At 40.7% G+C, this 23,419-nt stretch overlaps 1 protein-coding gene and 1 long non-coding RNA gene across 4 annotated transcripts in view; one reads left to right on the top strand and one right to left on the bottom strand.

Annotated features, from left to right (window-relative positions):
- The window catches only part of ppp2r3b (protein phosphatase 2, regulatory subunit B'', beta), a 106,899-nt gene extending 93,609 nt beyond the window's left edge, over positions 1-13,290 (bottom strand). For both annotated transcript variants that reach the window (XM_059963803.1, XM_059963802.1), the window contains exons 1-2: positions 13,164-13,290; positions 5,173-5,640 (exon numbers count right to left, since the gene is read on the bottom strand). In XM_059963803.1, the coding sequence (XP_059819786.1) occupies positions 5,173-5,532 (360 nt within the window). In that variant the 5' untranslated portion in view covers positions 5,533-5,640; positions 13,164-13,290. The remainder of the gene's footprint in view (positions 1-5,172; positions 5,641-13,163) is intronic.
- LOC132391079 (uncharacterized) lies at positions 13,228-18,551 on the top strand. Of its 2 annotated transcripts, none has more exons than XR_009511085.1 (2): positions 13,228-13,354; positions 18,288-18,551. It is a non-coding gene; the product is annotated as an uncharacterized LOC132391079 (long non-coding RNA). The 2 variants fall into 2 exon arrangements; XR_009511086.1 differs by having other exon boundaries at positions 13,266-13,358.
- The last annotated feature ends 4,868 nt before the right edge of the window (positions 18,552-23,419 follow it).

The raw sequence follows: 23,419 nt of genomic DNA, 5'->3' as shown, positions 1-23,419 counted from the left end.
ACGTCACCAAAAACACTTACAAATTTCTACAGATGTATTTTGGAGAGCATCCTAACTGGCTCCATCACCATCTTTTATGGTGGGGGGGGGGGGGGGTTACAGTCACTGCACAGGATTGAAGCAAGCTGCAAGGTGTTGTAAACTTAACTCCATGTTGGGCACAAGTCTCCGTAATTCTTTTCCCTACTATTGTGTGCCTCAAAGTCAACAAAATTTCACAACATATGCCGGCGATATTAACCCCTATTCAGAGGTTTTCAATGGAAAGATTCAAAATAGTTTTGATAATCTTGAACTGTTTATAGTCTAGTAATTGAATTACCAGGTGTGAAGAGTAGGCTATTTTCCTGTTAAGCTCTCTCCAGTATTCAGAAAAGTTATTGCTGATCCATATTTTAACTGAATCTGCCTGCCTTGACTCAACATTTAGCATTCTTTCCTGGAAAAGCCCTCAATTTGTTAGAAGATTAAGCCATCTTCTGCATTTTGTTTAAGAGTTCTATATTTTCAACACACTTAAGAAGCACTTCCTGGAAAACTGACTATCTGCTTCTGAAAAGGAGATACCAGCTGCTATCAGAAACTTAACATTAGTAGGCACTTGATTAACTGCCAGTAATTATAAGAGACTTCCTCGCCAATTAAAGTATCGTTGACAATTTGATTACAAGCCATTTTAGTTCATTAACTACCGAATAAAAGGAGGTAGACTTTCATCATCTGGATGCATACTTGGACAAATCTGAAGTGGACACGGACAAGATCTTGTCAAAAATACAAGTGAAACTGATTACACAATTAATATAAACGGCTTAAAATAATTTAGTCTTTAAATGAGTAAGGCTCAAAACAGAGGGTGGGAGAAGCAAGAAAAAAAATGTACAAAAAGGACAAAAACAATTCCTGGATCAGTGTTTCTCCCCCCAGCTGTAGGACGTGAAGATCCTAAATTGATCCTATAAATGTACTGTATTGCCTTTCTTCTAAACTATAACCATATTCTGTATTTCTGCTATAGTACAGCAGAACACATTGCATCAGTGAATCCTAGTTAGACTGGCTTCTTACTGCTGCTTGACATGATTAATGCCACCCTTAAGTATCTTTTGTTGTAGATCACTACAACATATGCAAGAACTACTTAAAGTTTCACAGAATGCAATAAAGCTCCATTTTTGTAGAGAGGGAGGGAATTATCCTTCCTGTTCCTCTTTTACCCTATCTAACAATCACCCCAATACCAAAGCAAAATTTTTTTGTTTATTGAGTGCATTAATCTTGTTCAACAGTACATGCCAGAGAAAGTGCAAAAGGATTATAATTAACTTTTAATGCAATTACAAGGGAAAATAACAAATTTGCTGATTGCCATGCTGCTTCTCCCTGAAAACTTCTTCCCTTTGAAGATGCAACAAAAATGCTAAATTTCACTAGTTTTCCTTAACAGCAAATGTTACTGGAGGGGGCTCCTCATTTAAATTCAATGGAGTTGCCCATTGCCTTCTACTTGTCCAATCATACTGTCAGGATTCCAATGTCCCAGAATCCACAGGAAATAGCAGTATCTTAAATGTAAAGATTAAGGAGAATAGTGCTTCCATGCATAGATTTACTGGCCACTAGGGACAGCACTGCCAGTTTTTCATGAATAAAAGGATTGATATGTAGGAAAGGATTCATGGAATGCCCATGAACAATTAATTTTATGTCATCATGATCCCAAGCCACCAGTAACATACAATTCAATTTGTAAGAACATGGGTACAGAAGGCCATCAAGCCCCTCAGGCCTCCTCTGCCATTCAATTAGATCATGGTTGATCAACTACATCTTTTCACCTTTGCTCCAAAGCCCTTGATGCTTTTACTTAGCAACGAACTATCAAGTTCACAAAGATTGTTTAAATTATCACATTTGAAAGCCCTTTGTCAGAATTTTACCAATAGAATTGTGAACTATGGGTTATTTCCTAATAGTTGCCAATTCATAGACTCAGAGTAATACAGAATGGATACAGGCCCTTTGGCCCGAACAGTCCATGCCAATCATGATGCAGACCCAGCTAGCCTCACTTGTTTTACTTGGCCCATATTACTTTAAATCTTTCCTATCCACTTACCGGTGTATATATCTTTTAAATGTTATTGTACCTGCCTCAACCACTACCTCTGGCAGCTCATTCCACTTATTCACCATACCATGCATGAAAAAGTTGACCCACCGGTGCCTTTAAAATTTTTCTCTTCTTATCCCAAACCTTTGCTTCCTTAATTATGACTCTCCTTCACTAGAGAAAAGACTGTACCATACAAGATTATCTATGCCTGTCATTTAAACACTTCTTCAAGGTCATCCTTATTCTCCTATGTTCCAAGGAACTAAGACCTAGCCGAGCCAACCTTTCTATATCTCAGACCCTCTAGTCCCAGCAGCATCCTCAAATCTTTTTCTGCATTCTTTCTATTTTAACCCCATCTTTCCTGTAACAGGGTGACCAAAACTGTACACAATGCTCCAAGTGTGGTATATAACACACTCACATGCACATATACCCATGTTTTTGTTGCAGCTGAACAGAAATACAAGTGTCTTGTAAGACCAAAGGGCCCCAACCACTTACAATCCACAGTACTGTGCAAAACTGAGGCACATGTAACAAAAATTCTGTGCAGCTAAGATGCTTTCAAAAATAATAAAAAGCTTTGAATATCCAAGAGTTTACTATAGAGCAATGAAGGGCAAAAAACTAAATATTTGTTGTGACTACCCTTTGCCTTTAAAATTCTCTTAGGTACACTGTTGTGCAGTTTTAAAAGAAAAACAGCTGCTAGGCTGTTCCAAGCGTCTTGGAGAACTTGCCACAGTTCTGCAGACTCTGGCCATCTTGCTTGCTTCTGTCTCTCCAGGTAATTCCAGACAGCCTTGAAGATGTTAAGATCAGGGCTCTTTGGAGGCCATAGTGTATTTTGTAGAACTTTTGTTCTTTCTGCTGAAGGTAGTTTTTATGACCTCGGCCTTGTGTTTGGGGTCATTGTCTGCTGCAGAATGAAGTTGGGACCGATCATACGCCCCCCCCCCCCCATAGTGTTGCATGATAGCTGAGAATCTGCTTATACTTCTCAATATTGAGGATTCCAATAACTCTGACCAGATCAACTCCACTTGCAGAAATGTAGTCCTAAGCCTGCAGGAAATCTCCACTGTGCTTCCCGGTTGGCTCAAAACACTTATCCATGTAGCGCTCTCCAGTTCTTCTACAGACAAACTGCCTCCTGTTTGAGCCAAAGCTTCAAATTTTGACTCTTCAATCCAGAGCACATGCTGCCATTGTTCAGCATCCCAGTCCTTGTGTTTTTGTATGTAGGTGAGTCTGGTTCCACTTCAGAGGAATGGCTTTTTGTCAGCAACTCTTACATGACTACTTTCTCCCAACTGTAGAGAGATTCCAGTGCTTTTGAGAGTTCAGAGCTGACAGCAGTGCTGGACTCCTTCCGATTTAGAAGGGACGTTAATTTGATGTCTTTCTCATCTGCTTCATTCAGTTTCTGAGGCCAACTACTGTTTCTGGTCCTCAATCTTGCCTGTATGTTTGTGCTTCTTCAGAAGACCCTGAACAACATATTGAAGTTTCTGCATGGGAGAGGCCTTGCTGATACTAGATGACCTCCTCGTGCCTTGCATGCTATGCTCACTCTAGCCATGGTGTAAGAATTAATGATTAAGGTTAAACTGTCACATTTGCCACATCTTCAATTTTAGTTTGGTTGTCCTTTGTCCAAGATTCCTTCTATAGCCATTTCTGTTTCAGAAAGTCAGTTTAGTTCATTCAACTCATTATGTCATTGATCTATAGCATCCTGTTTGTTATCTTTGTTTAATCATGCATTGGGCTATACACCTAGAAATTAATCAAGTTTTTAATTTGAAAAATTAGACTACTATTTAATATGTTACTTTCTTTAACAAAATACAAAAATTTCTCTTATATTTCATTTTATGAAAAATGGATGTTTGAAAATCTAAAATTTGCTCTTTTCTATTGATACACTAATGAAGTGGACAAAAAATAAACATCTAAAACAAATTTATATAAAAAAATCTCAGGTGCCTAAGACTTTTACACAGTACTGTACATCAACTTGGATAAGGTGTACTAAATGCAGGATTCAAATGGCATGTTTATATTTAATCACAACAGGATTTGACAACCCGAGTACAAATCTCTTTCAGCAATTAGACAAAAAAAATCAATTTGCAGATTCTGGAAATCTGAATAAAAATGGAAAAAGCTTGAGACACTCAGCAGGTCAGCCAGCATCCACAGAAAGACAAAATGGCCTGAAACAAAACCTGGGAGAGGTATGTACAAGTTTTTTTTAAATATTCTATAATAAATCATTGATAATGTCAAAAAACTAATTCAATATAACTGCAAACACGAGGAAATCTGCAGATGCTGGAAATTCAAACAACAACACACACAAAATGCTGGTATAACACAGCAGGCTAGGCAGCATCTATAGGGAGAAGCGATGTCGACGTTTCAGGCCAAGACCCTTTGTTCAATATAACTGAATAGGAGAGCACAAAAATTATACCATATTTCAATTATTCTCACTGGTCTCTCAGGCTTCAGCCCAAGTAAATCAATCTATCCGAGATTTGTCAGTCATTGAAAAACCTTCCGCTGGATCCCATACCCACATAGGAATTAGAATTTCTTCATTCTTGGCCATATATTCTCCACAGCTTCTTCCACTTCTATATCCCCACTCACACCTATTCCTTTTGATTCTGATTTTCTGTTTACTCTTTTCCACCATCATAACTAGGGAATGCACAAATTCTTTCCAAATTTCTCCAGGCTCTTGGACCCATGGTCTTGACACTCCTAGTGGCCTGGCCTTGTTCTCTTCTCCTAATCCACTTTTCAGATGCCACAACTTGCTGCAAGACTAATTTAGCACAAAAGTAAGGATAAAAGACCGAAGTTTTCTGCACACTATACTCAATCTATTACTTCATACATCTACTAAGCCATGGACGGAAGTCTGGGTAAAACATTAATTCAGTAATTATACAATTACATTTTCAACTCCACTCCACTGCCTTTGAACTTTCAAAGTATTTATAATACATTTCCAAATAATGTTAAAAAAACCTAAAACTTACTGTTTTAGTGCCTGATGATCTCCGTGGTGTTCGAGAATTTAATCCATTTCTGGGACTTGTACATGTACCGGATGGGAGAGCAGAAGAAAGTTGTGATGGAGTACTTGAGCAGTACTTAGAAGTCACCAAAGGGGATTTTGAATACCCCAATATGTATTCAGAATGATTATTATTATTGCTTCCAGTTGGAATTTGTTCATACGTTGCATCACCAATGCCTATATCAATTGGTTCTCCACTTTCTATTTGTTTCAGGTAATCTTTTAGCATGGACTGTGTGGTTGTCTCACTCAACCAGCACAGAAAGAGTTCATCAACTTTCATTTTAAGTACAGGCTGTAGAACTGGGGCAGCAGGCATTGTTGGTTTAATCCGGGTATGCCAGCTAATGAAAATTATTTCAACCACCTCTAAAAAGCGAAAGTCCTGTTATGACGAGAGTCCTTCAACTTTTTTCAATTATGTTTCCTATGGGAAGGAAAAATAAGTTTTGTTAATGATGGAAGCTGCAATCATGCTGCTAATTTCTTCCTGCAATTGCTGTGATGGGCAACATGCCACAGTGAGAGCCTTTGTCTGTCTGTCCTGCCCCAGTTTAATTAATGTTTTTTGTAATAGCCAAAATCTAGAAAAATGCAAAAGTTCCAGGGCATTCTACCTCAGTACATTAAACTCCAATGACTAACCAGCACTTGAACTTATTACCATGGCAACATGTTTTGTGAACTACCATCAAAAAAAAGATGAAAACAAACTGGATCATTAATGTTCAGTGAACACAAATGGTGAAGCCCTCAAATAGCAGAAATTTATGAACCTTAGATAATAACAGGAAATGCTGGAGATACTCAGCAGGCCAGTATGCATCTGTGGAGAGAGATGAATAGTTATAATTTCAGAAAATATCTTTTCAATACAACCCCTCTCCACGTGTACTCTCAGTCCCACATTCCATGAAGAACACTCAATGGTTGCATGTTTAAGGTAGATAGGTAACTGACTTCCCAGCATCACCAAACACCAAGAACAAATTATACCAGTACCTTGCTTATCACATAAGATGCACTCCCAAGAACAAGAGTTTCAGCATTTACCAAGACTGCAGATGTATCCAGAATATGCAATAACCCTTGCCCTCACAGACCTGTGCACTGTTATGCCAGAAATTTGGTTCAAAGTTGACAACGAATTGCCCCACAGCATAATGTGCAAATGACATCTATGAAGGTGTATATTCAGACATCCTGGCTGGGCACTCTAGCACAATGTCATGTGTTAGATGTGAAGGAATAGGTGGCCTATTCAGAATGGTGACCACATTCTGAATTTGTATGCTCAACTTTCCCAAGCTTCAGGTAGCAAGCACAGTAATGACTGCCATTTAGTCAGGAGCACTTGTGCACTAAGGGGGGGAGGAGACAATAACTTGAACTACATTCAACACTAGGTTAAGAGATCATAAAAATCTCCCTCTTTAATCACAAATAAATTCCAATTGATATTAAACATCAAATACAGTTAGCATATGTTGAACAGTGAGGTTAATATAATCAACTGCACATTTGTTGTCTACATTTTATTTGAAATAAGACTTTCATATTGCATATTCAAATCAAACAAATCCAACTCAATAATGATTGATCAGATGAAGATGTTTATATAGTTTAACTATTATAATTGAATGTAAACAAGAATTCAATAGTCATTGACAAACTATTGGAGAAAAATGAAAACAGCAAGTTATAGATACAAACATACAAACCTCTCAAACAAGCGTGTGACAAAGTAATTACCTTATACTTCATCGCTCTTTACTCACACCCATATCAAACGTTCCTTTCCTACTCTTCAACTCAAGTCATTTTTATTGTCATTTCGACCATAACTGCTGGTACAGTACATAGTAAAAAATGAGATGTTTTTCAAGACCATGATGTTACATGACACAGTACAAAAACTAGACTGAACTACGCAAAAAAAAAACAACACAGAGAAAGCTACACTAGACTACAGACCTACTCAGAACTACATAAAGTGCACAAAAACAGTGCAGGCATTACAACAAATAATAAACAGGACAATAGGACAAGGTGTCAGTCCAGGCTTCGGGTATTGAGGAGTCTGATAGCTTGGGGGAAGAAACTTAACTGCCCACCTATGAGGTTCTCTCTTTATTCATCTTTTCCACTCTTCCCATCAACCTGATCTGTTACCACTTCCCACTTGGTTCTATTTGCCCATCATCTATGCATCTCAGTTTCAACCTGGACTTAAAACTGCCTATCCCCTCCTTTATATAGTTTCACCTACCCATCAGCTCTTTTCAATATCAACAATATCAAGGTGGATAGAAAAAGCTTTTTCAAGAACACAAAAAATAAAGAGTGATGAGAGCTAATATGGGACCGCTAGAAAATGAGGCTGGAGAAGTAATAACGAGGACAAGGGAGATGGCAGATGAACTAAATGACTATTTCGCACCAGTCTTCATTGTAGAAGACACTAGCAATGTGCCAGGTGTTGAGAAGCAAGTGAAGTGAATGCAAGGCAGAAGGTGCTCAAAAAGCTGAAAGGGCTAAAGGTACACAAGTCACCTGGACCAGATGAACTGCACCCTAGGGTTCTGAAATATAGCAATAGGGTTTGTGGAGGCATTAGTAATAAATCTTTCAAGAATCACTGAACTCTGGCACAGTTCCAGAGGAAAATTGCAAATTTCCCTCCACTCTTAAAGGGGGAAGGCAGCAGAAAGGAAATTGTAGACCAATTAGTCTGACAGTGGTTGGGAAGATGGAGTCAATGATTAAGGATGAGGTTATGAAGTACTTGGTTGCAATGAGACCCTAACACTTAGGAGCAGAATTAGGCCATTCAGCCCACCGAGTCTGCTCTGCTATTCCATCATGGCTGAATCCAGATTCCACTCAATCCCATACAACTGCCTTCTCACCATAACCTTTGATGCCCTGACCAATCAGGAAACTATCAATTTTTGCTTTAAATATACCCACGGTCTAGGCCTTCACAGCTGTCTATGGCAGAACACTCCACAGATTCACTACTCTCTGGCTAAAAACATTCTCCTGCCCCTGTTCTAAAGGGTCACCCCTCAATCTTGTGGTTGAGCCCTCCAGTTCTGAATGCCACTACCACAGGAACTATCCTCTCCACATCCACCTTATCTAGTCCTTTCAACGTTCAATAGACGACACAGGACAAGCCTGTTGAAATTCTTTGAGGAGATTACAAGTAGGATAAATAAAGGAGATGCAGTGGATGTTGTATATTTGGATTTTCGGAAGGGCTTTGGCAAAGTGCCACACATGAGGCTTCTTATCAAGAGCCCACAGTATTATAGTAGAGTTACTAGTATGGTTAAAGCTTTGCTGATTGGTAGGAGGCAGCAAGTGGGAATAAGAGGATCCTTTTCTGGTTGGCGGCCAGTGACCAGTGGTGTTCCGAAGGGGTCGTGTAGGGACCACTTCTTTTTATATTGTTTATTAATGATTTAGACAATGGAATAAATGGCTTTGTTGTCAAGTTTGCAGATGATATGAAAATTGGTGGAGGGGTAGATGTTGAGGAAACAGGAAGGCTGTAGAAGGATTCACATCAGGAGAATCGGCAAAAAAGTGGCAAACGAAATACAATGTTGGAAACTGTATGGTCATGAACTTTGGTAGTAAAAATAAATGTGCAGATTATTTTCAAAACAGGGAAAAAACCCAAAAATTTGAGATACAAAGGGACTTGGAAATCCTCATGCAGAACCCCCTAAAGGTTAACTTGCAGGTTGAATCAGTGGTGAGAAAGGCAAATGCAATGTTAGTATTCATTTCAAGATGTCTAGAATACAAAAGCAGGGATGTGATGCTGAGGCTTTAAAAGACATTAGTGAGGCCTCACCTTGAGTATTGTGAATAGTCATGGGCTCCTTATCTAAGAAAAGATGTGCTGGCATTGGAGAGGGTTCAAAAGAGATTCACAAGTATGATTCCAGGAATGAAAGGGTTATCATATGAAAATATTTGATGGCTCAGGGCCTGTACTCACTAGAATTTAGAAGGATGGGGGGTGTGGGGTCTCATTGAACATTTTGAATATTGAAAGGCTACATCCACACTAGACCGGATAATTTTGAAAACGCCGGTTTCGTGTAAAAATGATAGGTGCCCACACTATGGGTTTTTGAAAATATCTCTGTCCACACTGAAACAGAGATTTCGGTGAATCTCCTCCTCCTGCGCATGCGCAGGACACATCTACCAAAAAAAGTGACATGTTTGGTGTCAAATCTCGCTGTAAAAGTGCACGTTTGTGTAGTTACAGACTATGGTCAGCTGTTGGCCCTCACGCATGAGAACTTAAAACTAAAAAAAACCAAATACTGGAGTGTATGGCGGCAACCAACAGGGAGTTCACAGACAGATTGACCCGGCTGATGATGAACATTGAAAAACTGACCAACTCTGTTGCATTAATAAAGCACCTTGTTAAATGTATAAAACATGTCTGCATCAGTGTTATTTTGTATTTCCATACAATGTTACATTAGGCTGTTACACATTTATTATCAGAGAAGTACTTGCATAAATAGGTAAAGCACCTTCATACAAGCAAGGACAGAAAACAGGGCAAAGTGAGTACAATATACTTATTTATTCAGTAAGTTATGGGTCAAAGTATTTGGTGAGTACATTTCTAACTCTTCTGGCTTCAGTCTCATTGCCGTCTGTTCTAAAATTGTTAGGTTGTGTTCAAGAAAACAATGAAATAGCGCACTGCCGTCTGACAGCGTTTTCAAACATCTCCGGTTACCCTGTCCACACTGATCCGCCCGAGCAGCGTTTTCAAAAATACCCACCCTGGAAAGCGTTTCTGAAAAGCTCCAGTTTCAGCGGACGAAAACACCGTTTTAGTGTGGACAGAGGGTAAAAACGAAGAGAAAAAGCTTCGGTTACGGATTTATCTGGCATAGTGTGGATCTAGCCTAAATGTGTAAAGGGTGTTTCCCATGGTGGGGGAGTTTAGGAGAAGAGTGCACAGCCTAAGGATACAATGGCATCCATTTGAAACAGATGTGGAGAAATTCCTTTAGCCAGAGGGCAGTGAATTTGTGTAATTTGTTACCACAGGGAGCTGTGGAGGCCAGGTTGTTGAATGTATTGAAGGCAGAGATTGATAGGTTTTTGATTGGCCACAGCATCGAAGGTTGATTTGAGAAGGCTGGGGAGTGGTTGAGAAGGGAAAACAAAAAGGATCAATCAGCCATGATTGAATGGCAGAACAGACTCGATGGGCTAAATGGCCTAATTCTGCTCAAATGTCTTATGGTTTTACTTTCCAGCCTCTTTCTCTATCTTACTCCTCACCTGACTCCAATTTTGCTTCTTCTGCCTAAAGTTTTTCTTCTTACCCTTTTCCACCCAAGATATACAAGTTTGTCTCAAAATGCACCCCTGATGGGTGAAGATGGATGGCAGGGTAGAGATGCTTCTCTACCAAAGAGTGTAAAGCACTCCTTCTCTTGACTAGCCTGTAGGTCACCCTTGCGCAAGGTGTAGCACCTGTTTAGCTTTCCGCAATCAGGGTCATGTAAAGCCAGGGTAGAAAGTGGTCGTATGACCAGCTGTTGTACATCATAAATCCTAGTTATATAACCACTGATGCCAGGCAGACAAACTCTGAAGAATATTGATAATGGGTGGAGTCATCCGTCTTGTAAAGCACTGCCCAGAAGAAGACAATGGCAAACTACTTCTGTAAAAAAAAATTTGCCAAGAACAATAATGGATGTAGAAAGACCATGATCACCTACCTAACAAATGATGGAAATGAGGGTTGAAGGGTAACAACTGTTCCTGGTGATGTGGGACATAAGATTTGTGTATCTCCTTCCTGATTGCAGTAGCTAGAAGAGAGCAGGGCCCAAATGATGAGGGTCCTTGATAATGGATGCTACTTTCTTGTGGCGTGTTGCTTACAGATGTGTTCAATGGTGGGGAGGGCTTTGCCTGTGATGGACTGAGCTGTATCTGCTTCATTCTGTAGGCTTTTCTGTTCTTGGGCATTGGAACACCAAATAAGGGTGTGAATTGCGAGAGATGAAATACAGGGTATTACTTTGTCACATGGCTCTGAGAGGTTTGGATGTTTGTAAGTGGTGTGTTAGTTTAACACAAAGATGCATTTCACTGGATGTTTTTATGTACACATGATAAATAAAGCTGGATCTTGAATTTTTTACATTCTCAAACATCCATAACTTTTAAACAGGACTAAATTATCATGCCTCGATACACATGCCTATTTCCACATTCATAATGTCATCTCTTCCAACCTTCAGTTACTGAATTCCATTTCCCTGCCTTTTTAAAATGCTAGACTCCATTAGTACAAAACACATGGATGGCTTTGCTCATTCTACCCCAAGGCTGAGTTCCATTCAAACTGATGCCATGCTCTCAGACACATCAAGTCCCATGCTAACAAACCTCACTGTGCTCCTGGTTGAGCAACACCTCATTTCAAATATTTCTACTTTCTCATCTTTAACTCCCTTCAAGTTTAGCCCTTCGAGAATAAAAAGGCGAAAGGTGGGGAAGGATTACAAGCTGGCAAGTGACAGGTGAAGCCAGGTGAGGGGGAAGGTGGGTGGGCGTGGGAGCAATGAAGTGAGAAGCTGGGAGGTGAAAGGTGGAAGAGAAAAAGGGCTGAGGAAGAAGGAATCTGATAGGAGAGGATAGTGGACTATGGAAATAAGGGAAGGAGGAGCACCAAAGGGAGGTGATGGGCAGGCGCGGACGTAGTGAAGAAATGTGAGGGTAGCTGGAATGAGGTACAGTAAAAGAAAAAAGTGGTGGGAGGTAGAAGACAAAGTGAAAGAGAGAAATTACTGGAAGTTACAGAATTTGATGTTCATGCCATCAGGCTGGAGTCTACCCAGGCACACTACATGATGTTCCTCCTCCAACCTGAGTGGCCTCACTGTGACATCAGAGTTTCTCTAACTTCCAGCAATATGTTTGCATCCACGATATTCTCCTTAGTAAATGCATTAAAATCATACAAACATATACAAATTTAAGCACAATAGATCAGATATTTATATGGTAAGTTAGCAACTGATAGTTAAAAACTTAATCACATAATTTGTACACTTCTATAATAATCAACCCACACCTTCATTTACAGACAGTGCAAAGCCTGTCCAAGTACACTTACTACATTTTAGTTCAGGCCACTTCTGCCTTCAACTCAGAATTTGAATGCTTTTGACATTTTCTGTTTACAACAGCTACAATTATCCATCTGGAATTCCAATTCTGTCCCTTTGTACCAAACTTGTATTACAAGAAAACATTATTTTAAATCAATTTTATCAGAAAAGAAAGGAGCAAGATTCCAATAGCACAAAATTTCTGGAATCAGCTCCTAGCTGCAAACAAATAGAGAACTTACAAATAAATATAACGTTCCAGTGTTATTCAAGTAAATTAATGAAAAATATATTATTAGCTCTATGAGTCTGCACACACACACACAGCTAATGGGAAAGTCTACTTGTTTATAGTCCTAATCAGATAAATGATAATATATTTCTTAGACTCCCAGACGTCTTAATTGTACTTCACTAGCTAGTTTCTAACAGTCAAGGTGTGCAAGTGGGAGGGTTGGCTTTGAAATTGAAAAGAAGGAGACGGATCCTTGGCATTCTTTTCAGAACATTTCCAATTGCTTCACAACTAATGATAAAGATATGAAATGCAGCCACTACTGTAACTCACAGGGTAATTTGAGGTCATTAAGTTTTCGGAAAGGGAACTTCCTGGGAGGAAGTTGGATGGATTGGAGCTGAGGTGAACCGGCCTAACTGCACTCTGAAGCCTGGCGTCCGGTTGCCATGCCATCCGCCTCCGCCGCCTTCCCCCCCCAGTGACAGCTGTACCAGGACTGCTGCCTGCATTAAAGTGGGCGGCGCAGATATATACCTGCACTCGTTACCGCTGCCAGTCTCCGGCATCACCACTACCTGTGCTAACGACAGAGCGACCCGTCCGCTCCCGCCCGCCGGCCCGCGTTTTTTTAACTCTCCGCCACGTCTCGCGAGGGCGGCGGCGCGCAGGTTGCCGCAGCAACGGCATCACGCGGGAACTACGGTGAAAGCCGGGCGTTACCTGGCGTATGTAAGATATAAACATTTTTTAAAGTGTTGTCGAAAAATATTGTAATGTTCAAGTTCTTTTTGCCTGGAAATGTAGGAAGTTTGGCTGACACGTGTGTTGGGCAATTATCATTCTCTAAGCCTTTAAAAATACTGTTGTATTGTAACTGTCAATCATAAAGTAACAAAGACTTTTCCAATTACAACAACTTAAGTTATTCTAGCTATAGAAAAATCGTTGTGTTGTCTTTGGTGCTTTGCCATCTTATTAATAACACTTTACAAATGGAAGTAGTTTCTAGCCACTTTATCAAATTCTACAATTCTGCATGATTCTGACAATTAGCATCAATCTGCAGAACAGGCTTTGGCCATGTGAGGAAAAAGAGAGTGTATGAAGATCAAGACCTCATAAATATGGACTATCCCTTCAATTTTATGTTCAAGTTTGCTGTCATGAGGCCCTCTGTAGGTTGGGGTCGTCCATGGATATTGGGTCCTAGCTGTTTACATGATACATGACCCAGTACGATATGGAGAGCTGTTGCCCATGTAGCAGGCTCCTCCTCTCCACACAGCTGATGAATCCAAAGAAACGGCAGAGATCGATACATTTAGCACCAGCGGCATCACAGGAGTTACCAATCAGTATTGAACTCAATGTAGGATATCCCTAGGACTCCATTTCCAGATTTTTCCTCAGGGTGTACTCCTGCAGCCTTCCCCATGAGTGGGTATAGCTGCAAGGCAGCGGAGGTTTGCAATTTGAGATCAAAGTTTTCCTTCTCCTAGATGAGCTGCCAATCACAGCTGATGAGCCTCATCTGCCCAAAGCGCCTGGTTTTAAGAAGAGAGTAACCTGCCTTTACCGCTTCTCCCGTCAGTAGAAAGAGTTCTGCCAGGCTTAGTTGCTAACCTCATGTGAAGGCCTGAGATGGACTTTGTTGTCAGAGGCTATTTCAGATGCACACCATTGGAAGAATTTAGTACATAGTGGGAGCTTACCCCAACTACCTCCCACCGACTATGACAACCTTAAGGCACCAACCCCCATACATGTATACAGCCAAACAAAACAACATTCCTCCAGACCAAGTTGCACGACACAGCACATATAACTTACACACATAACACATAAAGTAATATTACCACAAATAAATTTATGAATAAGAAGGTTTCTTTATTAATAAGATACAATTTTTAAAAGTTCAATAGTTCTATTTAATATCAGAAAGTCTATACAATATGCAATCTGAAATTCTTATTCTTTGCAGACATCCACAAAAACAAAAGAGTACCCCAAAGAATGAGTGACTGCGAAAAGTTTGAACCCCAAAGCCCCCCCCCCCCCCCCACTCTCCCATTCCAGGCACAGGCAGCAGCAAAGCAACAACCTTCCCCTCCCCCCCACTTATTCAGCAAAAAAACATCAGCACCCTCCACCCACCAAGCAAGCAATAGCAAAGCCCCCAAGAAAGACCATGGTCTGCAGTACAACAAAAACTAATCATTCACCCAATAATTCAACATACTGCAGGCTGTCTCTTCCCCTAGCAACAGAGGTGTCACACAGTGAGAGGGGAAACCAACAAACACAAACAACTCACTGATTGTGGTGTTAAAGTCTGCTGCGTTGCATTTTTTCCCCCGAGTTTTCTGACTCGAGAATCGGCAACAAACCTTCCCCCACAAATGAGAGAAAGAGAGGGAGCGCTATCCAAGTTCAGAGCTCCTGACAGCTGATTGGCTGTTCCCAATGTTGCATTTTCTCCCACAATGCTTCAGTTGGCTTTTCCCCAGGGCCGCAAAGCCTTAGAACCCCAAAGGCGTGCTTGGTCTATTAGACTGCGTCCTTGGGATATCGAAAAGTGGCTGGTTGTGAGCCCCCAGGAGTGGGTCCCACTGCTGCAAAGATCCAAAATTTGAGTGTAGCTCTAGGTCAGGTTCTTGAGTGTAGCTCTAGGTCAGAAACCCATCCACCTTGAAAAGGAGAGAGAGAGATGTTAAAAGTGGAAATTAAGCTGTTTCCGCAGATGAGCTCGAAGAAGTCGCTACTGGGTGCCATCATAGCTCCATCCAAACAGTATAATGCTGCTGGCACTTCATATGTGATGAGACCTGTGAGGTAGCAGGGAGTTCAGTAGCCTCACAGCCTGGGGGAAGAAGTTGCTTCCCATCCTAACAGTCCTTGTCCTAATGATAGGCAGTCAAAGAGATTGGATGGGAGGCATCGCGGATAATGCTAAGGGCCCTGCATACACAGTACTCCTGATAAGTATTTCAGTTGGGTAGAAGAGATGTACTGATGATCCTCTGAGCAGTCCGCACAATCCTTTGTTGGGTCTTGTGGTCAAATGCCATGCAATTCCCATACCAGACAATAACTGATAGCTGACACATTAAAATACTGGTGAGATCCTAGTTGTGTTGTCTCCCCTAGATCCTCCATATATTAACCACACAAGAGACAAGAGACTGCTGCTGCTAGATCTGCTAGAAATGGATAGTCAACATATTGGGGGAAGACGTTTCAATTGGATATTGAAGCTCTAGTTACACATAGATGACTCTGATGGTCAGGCAAATGGTGGTCTACTTCCATCTTAGGATAGTATATGAATGGAATAGAACATTGCATAATCGTCAACTGTCATTACTCCTGAACTTGTGATAGAAGGAAAACCATTGAGACAGAGATACCTAGGACACAGTGTAACCTTCAACAACCACAATCATTTTCCATTGTGTATATGTTAGAATCACTGGAATGTTTTCACTGTGAACCTCAATGACTTAAGTTGTATCTGACCTCATCAATGTGGACTTAGTCCATATTATCTCCCTCCAGGATATTACCTTCACTGACATACTGGCCCATAATTACCTAGTTTATCCTTGCTGCCCATCTTAACTAAAGATTCACTGTCTTCTGTGCTCCATCATCTGACACTGCTTTTCTGGAAGGAGAAGATTTGTAAAGTTCTGTCGGAACTCCAGTATTCTTCTCCTTCATTTCCTATAGCTGTTTCCAATTCAGATTCAGGTTCAGGTTCGGATTTGTTTATCACATGTGCATCAAAATATGCAGAGAAATGCATTCTTTGGGTTAACAACCAACACACACAAGGATATGCCAAAGACAGTCTGCAAGTAACTCCACAGATTCTGGTACTAACATAGCATGATCAAAACGTTCCGCAGATAAATCTCATCAAGCCCTGCTAAGATATCCAATTTAAGACCACTAGGATATTTAACTCAGATACCTGTGCTTGGCCTTTAATGCTCTGTAGCCTTTTTCAGGTCAAGGCCTTGCCTTGCTACTGGTACCATATAGCCCTGTACTACCTGTCTTGGGTCGGGTTGTTGGCGACCTAACCAGCACGCCAGTTGACCTAACCAGTTAAGATGGGCAGCAAGGATAACCAGGGAGGAGGGTGTGTAGACACCCAGCAGGACTAAGAACAAAACCTGTCAAAGGGCGGATGAACTCCTTGTGAGTCAACGGCCACCTACTGTCTGTGTGAGGTGTGGTGCGCCACACAGTCCTTCGTTTCACGCCTCGTAAGGCATTTGCCTGATGCCGGCCCCCTAGGCCTGAGTCGACGTAGTAGTAGTAGTAGCCTTTGCTGTTATCCAGTGATCTCAGCTATTTCTCAATATCATGTGAAATAAATCAAATTTTTAAAGAATGACTTTGGCGAAGTTGGTCATCTTAGGGGTAAAACAAAGACCACTCACTCACTAGCTGTGTATGGTTGAGAATAATTCAGCCTTGCCTTGAGCACTTGCATTTTGGGTTCTGCTAGCACTGAGAATAGGGATGTTCCTGGACTCTCATTTGCTTATTAAATGTTTAACTGTTTGCCATCATTTGGCTAAACTGCAATTCAATCCATTCTGGTGAGACTGCTGAGCTCCGAATGCTGAAATCAATTTTGCTGTGCAGTACACATGATCATTTTTGTTTTACAGCCTTATTGGACCAGCACCTAACTTTAAAGTATGCCTGGCTTTTCTGCATTCCTTGTTGGAAAAAGGTGATCTCTAGTTTAATTATAATACAGAATGGCAGATGTGCTGAGCTGTTAGTTTGCAGATTATGGTGATGTACAGGTCTGTTGTTGTCAATGGTTCACAGCACTTGCAGTCCAGTCTGAGCTGCCAGATGTGGTTTGTTCCATCCCATTTAGCATGATTGGAATACCATATGACACAATTTAGTGCATCCTGTGTGAAGAAGAGACTTTCTCTCCATTAGGGCTGTGTACCACTTCCTTCTAGCTGTGATATCATGTACAGTTAAATCTACAATCTTAGTGAGGGCAAGATCAGATACACTCTGTAGCCACTATATTAGGTACACCTGTACACCTCCTCATAATGCAAGTATCTAATCAGCCAATCATGTGGCAGCAACTCAATGCTTAAAAGCATGCAGACATGGTCAAGAGGTTCAGTTGTGCAGAACAAACATCAGAATGGGGATGAAATGTACGTATATTCAATATATGTATACCTTAATTGATTTACTTATTTATTTATCATTATCATTTTGTGTGTGTTTTTTTCTTCTATATTTTGCATTGCATTGAACTGCTGCTGCTAAGTTAACAAATTTCACAACACATGCCGATGATAATAAACCTAATTCTGATTCCTGGTTCTGAAATGTGATTTAAGTGACTTTGACTTTGGAATGATTGTTGGTGCCAGATGGTGTTCCTTGAATATCTCAGAAACTGTTGCTCTGCTAGGATTTTCACACTTAGCAGCCTCTCAAGTTTACAGAGAATTGTGTGATAAACAAATATCTACTGAGCAGTGGTTCTGTGGGCAAAAAAAAATGCTTTGTTAATGTGAGAACAAACCAAATCTACTCCTCAGCCTTTTCTCTCCAGTCCTACCAAAGGGTTTCGGCCTGAAATGTTGACTGTACTTTTTTCTATAGGTGCTGCCTGGCCTGCTGAGTCCCTCCAGCATTTTATGTGTGCTGCATGTTAATGAGAGCGATCAGAGGAGAATGGCCAAGCTGGTTGTGGTGAACTATGTGCCTGTCTGGATACGCTCCCTGCTGACTGCTCCTATGGCTCCTCCCACAAACCCTGTATAAAGGCCATCAAGGCCTGAGCCCAGCCTCTCAGTCTCCAGGATGTAGTATGGTGGTCACTCACTGTTTGTTCCTTCTTCCAGTCAATAAAAGCCGATATCTCGCTTTACATCTCAGAGTGAGTTATTGATGGTGCATCACTGTTTCGAGCTGACAGGAAGGTGACAGTACCTCAAATAATCACGTGTAACAACAGTGGTGTGCAAGAAAGCATATCTGGACACACAACTCGTCAAACCTTGAACATAAGAATATAAGAAATAGGAGCAGGAGTAGTTCATCTGGCCATCGAGCCTGATCCGCCATTCAATAAGATCGTGGCTGTTCTGACCATGGACTCATCTCCACCTACCTGCCTTTTCCTCATAACCCTTAATTCCCCTACTATGCAAAGATCTATCAACCTTGTCTTAAATATATTTATTGAGATAGCCTTCATTGCTTCATTGTGAGGAGAATTCCACAGATCCACCACTCTCTGGGAAAAGCAGTTCCTCCTCTACTTCCCTAAATCTTGAGGCAATGGCCCCTAGTTCTAGTCTCACCTACCAGTGGAAACAACTTTCCTGCCTCTATCTTATTTACCCCTTTCATTATTTTATATGTTTCTATTAGATCTCCTTTCATTCTTCTGAATTCCAGCAAGTACAATCCCAGGTGACTCAATCTCTCCTCGTTGTCTAACCCTCTCATCTCTGGAATCAACCTGGTGAACCTCCTCTGCACCTCCTCCAAAGCCAGTATATCCATCCTTAAGTAAAGAGACCAGAACTGCACGCGGTACTCCAGGTGCCGCCTTACCAGTACTCTATACAGTTGCAACATAACCTCCCCGCTCTTAAACTTAATCCCTCTAGCAATGAAGGCAAACATTCTATTTGCCTTCTTGATAGCCTGCTGCACCTGCAAACCAACTTTTTGTGTTTCATGCATTAGCACTCCCAAGTCCCTCTGCACAGCAGCATGCTATGATTTTTTACCACTTAAGTAATAAGCTGCCCTTCCATTTTTCCTTCCAAAGTGGCTGACCTTGTATTTACCAACATTGTACTCCATCTGCCAGACCCTTGCCCACTCACTTAACCTATCTATATCTTTCTGCAGACTCTCTGTATCTTCTGCAGAATTTGCTTTTCCATTCAATAGATTATCATCAGAAAACTTAGATATACTACACTCGGTCCCCTCTTCCAGTTTGTTAACGTACACATGGAATCGTGGACAGTTGCAGCCCAGTACTGACCCCTGCGGCACACCACTTACCACTGGTTGCTAACCAGAACAACACCTATGTATCTCAACTCTCTGTTTTCTATTAGTTAACCAATCCTCTATCCATGCTAATGCATCACCCCCAACTCTATGCATACTTATGGATAAGTCTTTTATGAACCTTATTGAATGCCTTCTGGAAATCCAAGTAAATATCGTCTATTTGTTCCCCCCTACCCACTTCGCTCATTATATCCTCAAAGAACTCCAGTAAGTTTGCCAAACAGGATCTGCCTTGGCTGAATCCATGGTGCATCTGTGTGATGGATCCATTTCTTTCCAGATGCCTCACTATTTCTTCTTTAATGATAGCTTCAAGCATTTTTCCAACTACAGATGTTAAACTAACTGGCCTATAGTTACCTGCTTTTTGCCTACATCCTTTTTTGAACAGTGGTGTGACATTCGCGGTCTTCTAATCTGCCAGGACCTGCCCAGGGTCCAGAGAATTTTGGTAAATTATTACCAAAGCCTCAACTATAACTTCTGCCATTTCTTTCAGTACCCTGGGATGCATTCCATCAGGGCCAGGGGACTTATCAGGCTCATAAGTTTGCTCAGCACTACCTCTTTAGTGATAGCTATTGTACCGAGGTCCTCACCTCCTATCACATCTATAACATCTCTCTTTGGCATGTTAAACATGTCCTCCACCATGAAGACCGACACAAAATAATCATTCAAAGCCTTTGCTTTCAATATCTGTTTTTATACATTGAAACTCCTCTACTTTCTTCGAAGTTCACAAAGATTTGGTATGTCATCTAAAACTTCGATGAACTTTGATAGGTATGTGTTGGAGTAAATATTGACAGGTTGAAATATGGCCTGGTATAGAGATATTAATGCCCTTGGATGGAAAAGCCTACAAAAAGTAGTGGATACAATATAGCCCAGTCCATCACAGGTAAAGCCCTCACCACCACTGAGCACATCTCCAAGGAGTGTTGTTGCAAGGAATAAGCAAACATCATCAAGGAACAAGATTGAACAAGTTAGGTCTTTATTCCTTGGAGCTTAGAAGGTTGAAGGGGAACTTGATAGAGGTATTTAAAATTATGAGGGCGATAGATAGAGTTGACGTAGATAGGCTTTTTCCATTGAGAGCAGGGGAGATTCAAACAAGAGGACATGAGTTAAGAGTTAGGGGGCAAAAGTTTAGGGGTAACACGAGGGGGAACTTCTTTACTCAGGGAGCGGTAGCTGTGTGGAATGAGCTTCCAGTAGAAATGGTAGAGGCAGGTTCAATTTTGTCATTTAAAAAAAAAATGATTAGGTATATGGACAGGAAAGGAATGGAGAGTTATGGGCTGAGTGCAGGTCAGTGGGACTAGGTGAGAATTCGGCATGGACTAGAAGGGCCGAGATGGCCTGTTTCCATGCTGTAATTGTTATATGGTTATATATGGTTATATGATCCCCACCATCCAGGTCATGCTCTTTTCACTGCTGCAATCAGGAAGGAGGTACAGGAGCCTCAGAGCCCACACCACCAGGTTTAGGAACAGCTATTACCCCCCAGCCTTCAAACTTTTGACCCAGAGGGGATAACTTCAGTTAACATCACTCACCCCAAAAATGAACTGTTCCCACAAACTATGAACCAATGTTCCTTCTAATTTTTTTTTACAACTGTGTGGACATCCATTTCTCTGAGCAGGAAATTTTTACATGGCTTGGAAACTACGTGGCACTTTAAATGTTTTTCTGTAGTATGCATACTATGAATATTTAGAATGATTTTTTTTTAAATCACATACTTTTGATTTTATTTATTAATTGAAGGGCATAATGAAATACAGTACAACACAGAAAATCTTTCACATCTGCCTTAATACAAATCTATTGTCTATAAACACTGTCCAGATTAATTTTGCATCTATATGAAAGATACCTCTAAATTATTAGATCATCCAAATGTTCTACTTCTAGTTTGATTGGATTCATAAGACTGAACCCACATTCACAGTCAGCACCAGAAGTTTGAAATATTCCAATGATGTCAACAAGGATTGACAGTTCTTCAAATTCTTCATTTCTAAGCATGTAGTTCAACATACCGGTGAACATCTTAATTGAGCCAATCTTAACTTTATCAGAAACAACAAATTAGAAATCACAGTTTTGCTGTGATATTTTTGAGGCTACGCTTCTGTTGTTCATGATAGTAGCTGAGTATTTTTTTGTCAGCCGTACAACATTTTCTTTTCCAAATTCAAAATTGGTTGAGTTTGTAATAGCAACAGGATCAAAAGCTTACTATTCCCTTCACTCATCGTCAGAAAATCAATTATCTAAGTGATTACCCAAATGTTAATTGAATCAAATAATAGCCACAGTAACGACACCAGAACTTTTAGATGCAAACTGATATTTTACTTTGTCCCCATAGGTACAGTATTGCCAAACACTACTGACTTCCATTCTGTGCTTTTTTGTTACAATTTGTAAATGTTATAAATTGAAATGCTGACAATGTATTTACATTGAAGTTCTAAAATATTTCAAAGTAAAGGTCATGGTCTGTTAATTATTTAGAAAATTTATGGATTATATTCATTAACACATAATTAATTACAGGGTATGGCACAATTATATTCACATTGATTGCAGTGTGAAATATGAGGTGGATGTTAGGAGAATGCAGGGTGAGTGGGCAGATGCATGGCAGATGCAGATTAATGTGGATAAATGTGAGGTTATCCACTTTGGTGGCAAGAACAGGAAGGCAGATTACTACCTGAATGGTGTCAAGTTAGGAAAAGGGGGAGTACAATGAGATCTAGGTGTCCTTGTTCATCAGTCACTGAAAGTATGTATGCAGGTACAGCAAGCAGTGAAGAAAGTTAATGCCATGTTGGTCTTCATAACAAGGGGAGTTGAGTATAGGAGCAAAGAGGTCCTTTTGCAGTTGTACAGGGCCCTGGTGAGACCACACCTGGAGTATTGTGTTCAGTTTTGGTCTCCAAATTTGAGGAAGGACATTCTTGCTATTGAGGGAGTGCAGCGTAGGTTCACGAGGTTGATTCCTGGAATGGTGAGACTGTCATATGTCGAAAGATTGGAGCGACTGGGCTTGTATACACTGCCCAGTGTATACTTAGAAGGATGACAGTAGATCTGATTGAAACATATAAGATTATTAAGGGATTGGACACGCTAGAGGCAGGGAACATGTTGCCGATGTTGGGGGAGTCCAGAACCAGAGGCCACAGTTTAAGAATAAGAGTTAGGCCATTTAGAACGGAGTTCAGGAAAAACTTTTCCACCCAGAGAGTTGTGAATCTATGGAATGCTCTGCCTCAGAAGGCAGTGGAAGCCAATTCCCTGGATGCTTTCAAGAAAGAGTTAGATAGAGCTCATAAAGATAGCAGAGTCAAGGGATATGGGGAAAAGGCAGGAACGGGGTACTGATTGTGGATGATCGGCCATGATCACAGTGAATGGCTTGAAGGGCCGAATGGCCTACTCCCGCACCTATTGTCTATTGTCAATATTATAGTAGCATAATTTCAAAATTATATTAACATTATATAAAATAAAATTCCAACTGCATGGCAACAAAGGCTATGTACCCAGGAGCATTTCAATTACACCGCAGCTGTGCACTTGCACAGCTTTGAGGGATTAGTGCTATTAACTCATTTTCAATTATTCTTCATCTCATGTTCTCAATATTTATTGTTTATTTATTTATTATT

This window comes from Hypanus sabinus, chromosome 3, assembly GCF_030144855.1.
Source record: "Hypanus sabinus isolate sHypSab1 chromosome 3, sHypSab1.hap1, whole genome shotgun sequence".
Classification (NCBI taxonomy): domain Eukaryota; kingdom Metazoa; phylum Chordata; class Chondrichthyes; order Myliobatiformes; family Dasyatidae; genus Hypanus; species Hypanus sabinus.
The sequence above is the reverse complement of the archived record's forward strand: the minus strand, read 5'-3'. Positions and strand labels throughout refer to the sequence as shown.